The sequence below is a fragment of the Equus przewalskii genome, chromosome 5 (genome assembly GCF_037783145.1).
Source record: "Equus przewalskii isolate Varuska chromosome 5, EquPr2, whole genome shotgun sequence".
NCBI classification, from domain to species: Eukaryota; Metazoa; Chordata; class Mammalia; order Perissodactyla; family Equidae; genus Equus; species Equus przewalskii.
In genome coordinates this window covers 73,511,165-73,520,306 of record NC_091835.1, presented here as the reverse complement: position 1 = coordinate 73,520,306, position 9,142 = coordinate 73,511,165, and the positions used below count along the sequence as shown (strand labels likewise).

The following is a 9,142-nucleotide window of genomic DNA, read 5'->3' as shown; positions in this document are numbered from 1 at the left end:
ATCCAAACTTCGATGAGATCTCACCTCACACCTGTCAGAATGGCTATAATTAATAAGACTAGAAATAACAAGTGTTGGACAGAATGTGGAGAAAGGGAATCCTCATAGACTGTTGGTGGGAATATAAACTGGTGCAGCCACCCTGGAAAACTGCCGGGAGCCGGGTCACCGACACCTGTTCAGCCATCTGACAGGGTTCGGGCTGAGAAGGGTCGAGGGGCGCAGGGACGCCCCTCGGTAGAGAATGGCCGGCCGACACACCTGATATTTTCTGAAACGTATGCATGCTTTCTATCAAGGTTATGACTATACTTGTTCCTGCTTTTTATTCTTGAAGATATATAATTTAACTTAGATTTTCAGCCTGATGCCTTACTAATAAAATGATATTTTCTCCAGGCAGTGTGCTCAAGGAACAATTAGCCCTGCCCCCTGAAAGACAAAGGAATGCTTTCACCCCCTAAGGGGCGCAGGAATGTAAAGAATTTTAACTACTCTCTTCACGTAGCCCTGGGGATAAGATACCCGAGAGTTGCCTTTTGTTCCCATTAACCATCTACACTCATGACGTGGATGATTGAGGGAGGCAGGGGTGGCTCCCCCAGGACGTAAACAGATGGAATGCTGTCCTGTCCGGAGGTCTGGACCTTCTCTCTTTGATTTAACTTTACTATGAATTACAACAGATGTCAAGGTACCTATCTCTTTTAGCTTAGAGACAATAAACAATAGTTAATTGCAGAGAAGACAATCATTAACCTTAGGCTCTATAGAATGGAATGCTAATAAATATTCTTGTGCTCATTTTTTACTTCCTTATCTCTCTGAGAATATTTGTAGATCTATTTCTGTACTAATCCAGAAAAATATAAAGACAACACTAGCGCACAGTAAAGTTAGACTTGGTTACACCGACTCAAGTCTCACATCTCTTCCCTCACTGTGCCGACTCCGTCCCTCCCTCAGGAACCTGGACTCAGTCACATGGTATTATGCTACCTAACCCTAACCCAATCTGAAATTCAATTAATCAATTTGTATTCTCAGTTTCAGATATTTGATAGGAAATTAGAAATATATAAAATACTCATATTGTACATTTCCTTGACAACCTACCTACCATGGGTTAGAGGAAAGAAATCCATTCTAAACACATTTCACTATGCTTTTGTTTCTACATCCTTTATTAATCCTAATGTGTAAGAGGCAGTTTTTGCATTTTTATCCCCTTAGCAACCACTGTCCCTTTGCCTTGTTTCTCACTGGCAAAACGCACCTTCCAAATTCTCAAACTATGTGTTAACGCCATAGAACACAGGGGTGGCTTGTGACCAAGGCCTCACAAGAGAGACTGGTTCAAAGTTTGATACATGACTCAGTAAGGTCCAGTCAAACTAACTCTTGAATTTTTACTTAAGCAAGCAAGGAAGTGGTATCTTTTCCATGAGACTTGAACTTGGGAAGAGATAACTCTGGAATTCCTCAGAGCTACAGCACAAGGAAAGAGGGTAACTTGACCATAACGTCAATGGGAGGAAAACACTGCCTAGAGCTGCATTAATCCTGAGTCATGACGACATATAACCTGGTGAATCCAGCTTTCATAACACACTGGAATTTTCTGTTGCATGAGACAATAATGCCTTCCCCCTCTTTTATCATTTGCTTGTATCATTCTCATATGAGGTATTCCTTACCAGTAACTAAAAAATCCTGAATAATTCAAAAGCCATTTTAACTGAAGTCCTAGACACTTAGACACAGCTATTTTTTCACTCTATTTTTCACTCTTCTAGAAAAGATGTTATTTCCATACATTCTTCTTCTTGTTTGACATATCTTTATATAATTAAAATGTTAGGTGATTTCCTTATAAATGTCATGAATTAAAATATGTTTTAATAATTCTATTACTTAAACAAACCCACCATGCATTTATCCTTTAAGAGTAATTCAAGAATTATGCATCTTTTCAACAAATACCATTCATATATTATAGGATAAACAATTCAGAGTCATCCATTTGTTTGGCAGGATTCCTGAGGATTTTAATATAATAAGGTTTTTCTCTTTTCCTCAGAAGGAAAGGGCTGAACAAATTATATCATGCAAAAGTATGTAATCTTTGTGACCAGATCACCTGACTCAAGAGAAATTTCCCAAATACACAAACCAAAGTGTATGTTTAGTGTTAAGACTCTTTCTATTACATGCACTGTCATGGTTTTAATTTTGAACTTTTAAAAATGATGCTTAAGTAAGACAAAAAATTATGTTTTCTCAACTTCTATATACAGTTGCCACGAAAGTTGTATTATTTATCTTCCTGCTTCTCATCTACTTGCTAAGCGTCACAGGCAATCTGATCATCATCACACTCACCCTGGTGGACGCTCACCTCAAGACCCCCATGTATTTTTTCCTTCGGAATTTTTCCTTCTTAGAAATTTCCTTTACTACTACATGCATTCCTACATTGCTGGTTATTATGACAACAGGGGACAAAACTATTTCCTATAACAGTTGTGTTGCTCAAGTGTTTTTTACCTTCCTTTTTGGAGCGTCTGAATTTTACCTGCTGGCAGCTATGTCCTATGACCGCTAAGTTGCCATTTGTAAGCCCCTCCATTACACAACCATCATGAACACTAAGATCTGCATACAGCTCGTCCTCAGTTGTTGGCTTGCTGGGTTCTTTACCATCTTTGTACCTCTCCTCTCAGGCCTAGACCTTGATTTCTGTGCCTCCAACATTGTTGATCATTTCTACTGTGACACGACTGCCCTCATGCAGATCTCATGCTCACACACACAGCTCATCGAAACAATGGGGTTCATTTCTGCTTCAATGACACTCCTGGTCACGTTGGTAATGGTGATAATATCATATAGCTATATTGCCTTGACTATTCTAAAAATCCCTTCAACTAATCAGCGGATAAAAGCTTTTTCCACGTGTTCTTCTCACATGATTGTGATATCCCTTTCTTACGGCAGCGGCATCTTCATGTATGTTAAACCATCAGTCAAACAGAGGATATCTTTCACCAAGGGAATTGCGGTGCTCAATACCTCCATTGCTCCACTTTTGAATCCTTTCATCTACACCTTACGGAACCAACAAGTGAAAAAAGCCTTCGTGAATATGGTACAGAGGATTGCTTCTTTCTTAAACAAATGAATACCCCACTGCATTATATATAAAGGAAATGAACAAAAGCGTCTCAGATACTAACAGTGTATCTAATCGTAGATTTGAATACAGTTTCCTCCCTTCTTTTTAGCTTCATTTCTTTGATATTCATCTTATTTCTTTTCAAGTATTATTTTCACAATAATTTCTGCTCCAAAGAAGCTAATTTTCTTTATATTCTTCAACAGAGACTTTTTCTTACCTCACTTCCTTTTCCTCTGAATATCTGAAGTAAATTGAGCTAAGTTTTTCAATCTGTGTTTTTTGTCTTCGAATTCTAGTTAGTCAAGAATATAAAATATTTTTCATTTAAGTTATATTTAAGGTAGTATGCAATGTTAAGGTTATTACAAGTCTTTATTTGTACTTATTTGCAAACTACTTGAAACTAATATTCATTTATATTTTTGTAATACTATAAATTTATTGTTCCTACTCTGTATAATGAAATGAAAAAAAATTGTAGCAGAAATTAACCATTAGCGATGATGCTCTTATTAGAAAATGTTTGTCTAATAAAAAAATGATCATTGTATTAAAGTACATTCCATAGAAACTAATTGTTTAGTTTCTGTCAGAGAATTGTTAACATTTATAAGCATATCAATTATAGATACAAAATGTGTTATCTTCCTAGTTTATTTTAAAAATTGATAATGAAATGTAATATTTATTTGGTGGCCTTCATACCGAAAAAACTCCTTTCAATAACTTGGGGTACTTCTTAAGCTAATTGGAAACTGCTTGTAAATGACCTTGCATAAGGAGAAAAGTGCTAACTCAATGCATTTATTCTTTTCAGATTGTCATAGATATAAATAGATATAGATATATAGCTATATATCCTACCAGTGAATCCAAAATAGTAAGATAAACATTTTCTAAGGAATTTCAAACTGTAGGTCATAATCTGAAATTTCAGGAACTCTAACCTATTTCCATCATGACCAGAATTTAAAAATACTAATAAAATAAAAAAAGGTTTCACAGATACACATCATGTTTCATGTTTTTTTCCCGGAAATGTGTGTGCATTAGGTCATAATTTTTTTTCATTTCCTTTTTATTTTAACTACGGATCTTGATTTGAAGAAAATATATTTGAAAATACTGTCTAAAGAAGAAAATAAAATATAGCCAGGGGTAAAATTACATATAGTATGTAATTGACTGAACAGTTTTATAGGTTTCTGTACAGTTCATTAATGAACTGGATCTTAAAGGATATTTGAGTCATGAATATAATTTCAGGAATAAAGGTTACTTAAACAATCGATTACATTTTTCCTTGATCATTCATGTATATACTTTTTCCATTTTCAGAAAATAGATCTAATAACCCTGGAGCATTGTTAAATTTTAGAAATTTTAAGAGCACAAAAAATGAAAAAGTACATATAACGTATTGAGACAATCTAATAAAAGTAAAACCTAAAGCTGTCTCAATATTGTTTTTACTTTCGATTCTGTTACATGCCAACCAGGATGAGTTTGCTTAAAACACACTATCCAAGTTAAATCGTTAGTTTATCATTGAGCTGTTCTGAGATGCTTCAACTACTATTGTATGACTAGTCAGTGTCAGTACACAAACAAGGCGATTTTTAATAACGTTTTACTCATTTAATCACCACAACCTATAAACATTAACAAAAAGAAAATAATTAGTTCTTCTGGTATTGGATCATGATAAACATGTTAAATGATGATGTGTAATTTAAACAGATTCTATAAAGAAAAATCCCAAATTCTCATTTATGTTTATTGTAATGGGATATTTTATATTAGAAAACACATAAAGGAGTTATCCATGTCATTGTATTCAATGAACCTGAAGATCCAAACAACAGCAGCAATAAGAAACAAAAAGGAGCCTGAAAATATTGTTCAGTGTGCTAAAAATGTTGATATAGTTTTCTTTTTATTTTTAAGACAATTGGGGTACTTAATCCTAAAAGCAAACCAAGTAGTATCAATCTATAAAACACCAAACTATTTTGATGGATACTCTGATGAACATACACTTAAATAGCTGACCGCAAATTTCATCTTCCATTCATTGCGCTATGCGGATGCACATAGAGAAGAAAATAGTGAAATCGAATAATTATATTCAATCTGAGTAATGGATCATGAGAAATGTCTCACCGGGTAATTTTGTAAAATAATCACACTTAAACACATTCTACTGGAATATGTTCTTGGGACTTATAGTCTTCCATCTGCTGATTAATGTGGAAGTGTTGTATTAGTAACTGTAAAGGCTACTCTAAGAAAAAGAATGGTTCTAGACTTCTAAAAAAACAAATCAGTTGTTCAAGGGAAAGTCAACCTATATTAAGGAGGGATTGATATGATAAGATTTCTTTTTCTCCTGTCTGTGTGCTAAACAACTCTAGCTTTGGCCTTTGGGAATTAAACTACACTTCCCTAAACAGCGTCAGATAATGAAAGAGAGAAAAACAATTATTGAGATGTAAATCCTTATCTTATATTCAAACCAATTTTTCATTGTATATATATAGAACACTCCATCCAAAAACAGCAGGTTACACATTCTTCTCAAGTGCACACAGAATCTTCTTGAGGACAGACCATATACTAGAAAACGAGGTAAGCCTCAATAAATTTAAGAAGACTGAAATAATATCAAGCATGTTTTCTGACCATAATTCTATGAAACTAGAAGTCAACTACAAGGAAAAAAGCTGTGAAAGGGGCAAAGATGTGGAGATTAAACAACATGCTACTGAAAAATCAATGGATCATTGAATAAATTAATGTAGAAATCAAAAATTATCTGGAGACAAATGAAAATGAAAACACACTGTACCAACTCATTTGGAATTCAGTAAAAGCAGTCCTAAGAGGGAAATTCATTGCAATACCGGCTCACTTTAACAAACCTTAACAAACAAGAAAAATCTCAAATAAACAATCTCAAACTACACCTAAGAGAATTAGGCAAGGATCCCTTAGAAAGAATACAAAAAATACTAAACATAAAAGAAAAAATGATAAATTTGACTTGATCAAAATTTGAAATCTATGTTCTTCAAAAGATATAACATTTTATATGTGAAGATAAAACGTGCACAAAGAGAAAATATCCATGATTTATGTTTCTTGACAAAGGGCTTTTATCTTGAATGTACAAGAATGCCTATAAATCAATAATTAAAAGACAAATTCATCACCGTAAAAATGGGCAAAGGAATATAAATCTATTTGACCACAAATGGCCAGTAGTTAATGGAATTGTACTATTTGGCATTACTAGTGTGGAAATTAAAATTAAAATCACTTTACATAGACTAGACTGACTAATAAGGAGACCGGTAAGCGTTGGCAAAGATGCAGAACTACTGAAATTTTCTTACTTTTCTAGTAACTGTGTAGAAACATTTTGTCAACTTCTGACTTAGTTAAAATACATAAATAACAACTTAATAAAAAACATTATTAAAATATAAATACTCTTTTTTCTTTTCTTAATTGCAGTAACATTGGATTATAACATTATATAACTTTCAGATATACATCATAATATATTTTGAATTCTGTGTAGATTACATCATGTTCACTACCCAAAAACTAATTATAGTCCATCCCCTCCCATGTGAGCCTAATCACCCCTTTTGCCCTCCTGCTCTTGCTCTATGGTAACCACTGATCCAATTTCCATTGCTATGTGTTTGTTTGTCATTGTTTTTATCTTCTACTTATGAGTGAGATCATATGGTATTTGATTTTCTCCATCTGACTAATTTCACTCAGCATAATACCCTCTACGCCCATCCATGTTGTCACAAATAGCCAGATTTCATCATTTCTTATGGCTGAATAGTAGTCCATTGTGTATATATACCACATCTTCTTTATCCATTTGTCCCTCGATGGGCACCTAGGTTGCTTCCAAGTCTTGGCTATTGTGAATAATGCTGCAATGAACATAAGACTACATATATCTTTATGCATTTGTGTTTTCAAGTTCTTTGGATAAATACCCAGCAGTGGGATAGTTGGATCATATGGTAGATCTGTTCTTAATTTTCTCAGGATACTCCACACAGCTTTCCATAGTGGCTGCACCAGTTTTCACTCCCATCAGCAGTGTATGAAGCTTCCCTTCTCTCCACATCCTCTCCAACATTTGTTGTTTCTGTCTTGTTAATGACAGCCATTCTGACAAGAGTGAAGTAATACCTTATTGTAGTTTTGATTTGCGTTTCCCTGATAGCTAATGATGTTGAACATCTTTTCATATGCCTGTTGGTCATCCATATATCTTCTTTGGAGAAATCTCTGTTCAGATCTTTTGCCCATTTTTTTAAGTGGGTTGTTGGTTTTCTTGTTGTTGAGTTGTATGAGTTCTTTGTATATTTTGGATATTAACCCCTTGTCTGATATATGGTTTGCAAATATCTTCTCCCAATTGTTAGGTTGTCTTTTCATTTTGTTGATGGTTTCCTTTGCTGTGCAGAACCTTTTTAGTGTAACGTAGCCCCATTTGTTAATGTTTTCTTTTGTTTCCCTTGCCTGCTCAGACATGGTACTTGAAAATATGCTGCTAAGACCAACCTCAAAGAGTGTACTGCCTATGTTTTCTTCTAGAAGTTTCATGGTTTCAGGTCTTACATTCAAGTCTTTAATCCATTTTGAGTTTATTTTTGCACATGGTGTAAGGTAATGGTCTACTTTCACTCTTTTTTTAATTTACTTTTTATTTTTTTGTATGTTGATTTTTTTTTAGGTACCCTCATTTTAAGAGAATTACATTTCTCTTGGGAGAAGGGAAACTTGATTTATAAAATGTCACAGCTATAAGAGATTACATAGAAAAGTTGAAAATTAAAGCATAATATATTATTTATGATGATATAGTACATTATGGGTAAATATGATGTACTTTTCTTCTCTTGAGTTTTCTAAATTTTGTCTGATGCTTAAAGCAAAAATTATAATACTGTCTTCTGTGGTTCTAAATGTATATACATGAAATATTCAAGAAAATTACATTATTAGTGGCAGAGGGTAAACAGACATAAAGGGAGAGTAAATTTCTACACTTAAACACAAGTGATGCAATATAATTTAAGCTTATATTTCTCAAGGGTAAAAGAAGCAGGATAATTATTTCCTTAATAGTAAAATATACAAAAAAGGAACATAGATAAACAAAGATATTAAAAATGGCAAAAGTGCAAAATAACAGATTAATACAATTAATGTGAAAGAGATAGATTCCTCTCACTTAAAAATAAGGTGACTCTGTTGTGTATGTGTCGGGGTGGGGTGGGACTAAGTTTTAGAATGTCACTGCTATAAAATGCTATATAAAAGAGGTAAAACTCAAAGATTTAATAAGACATATTAGGTAAAATCTTTAAAATAAGCCAAGAGCGATATTGATATTAAATAAAGTAGAATTCAGGATAATGCACTTATAAATATAACAAAGAAATGCATCTACATTTCTAAAACATATAACCAAATGTTATATAATACAATAAATCTAAAATTATTGTAGCAGAGAAAATGACCAAAGAAACACAAACGATACTTTAACACATTCAGTTTATGATATACCAAGAAAGCAAAAGTAAATGAAATTAGAGAGATTTGAATAAAATTCTTAATACCTTTGAATTAATAAATACCTTTCTAATATGAAAACCTATAGAGGATAAAACTTCTCTGAGCAACTGCCACATAATCTTCACCTCTATAGGCACTGAAACCATAAAACTTCTGGAACAAAACATAGGCAGTACACTTTTCTACATTGGTCTCAGTAGTGTCGTTTTAAATAACACGTCTCACCAGGCAAGGAAATGAAAGAAAAAATTAACAAACGGGACTACAAAAAACTAAAAAGCTTCTGCAAAGCAAAGGAGAGCATCAACAAAATGAAAAGACAGTCTAAAAACTGGGAGAAAATATTTCCAA

The 9,142-nt window shown here is 33.5% G+C and overlaps 1 protein-coding gene across 1 annotated transcript; it reads left to right on the top strand.

Moving 5' to 3' along the window:
- Positions 1-2,272: 2,272 nt before the first annotated feature.
- LOC103551524 (olfactory receptor 6C74-like) lies at positions 2,273-3,181 on the top strand. Its single transcript, XM_008521044.1, is given in 1 exon segment — positions 2,273-3,181. A coding segment is annotated over 1 exon segment (909 nt).
- The last annotated feature ends 5,961 nt before the right edge of the window (positions 3,182-9,142 follow it).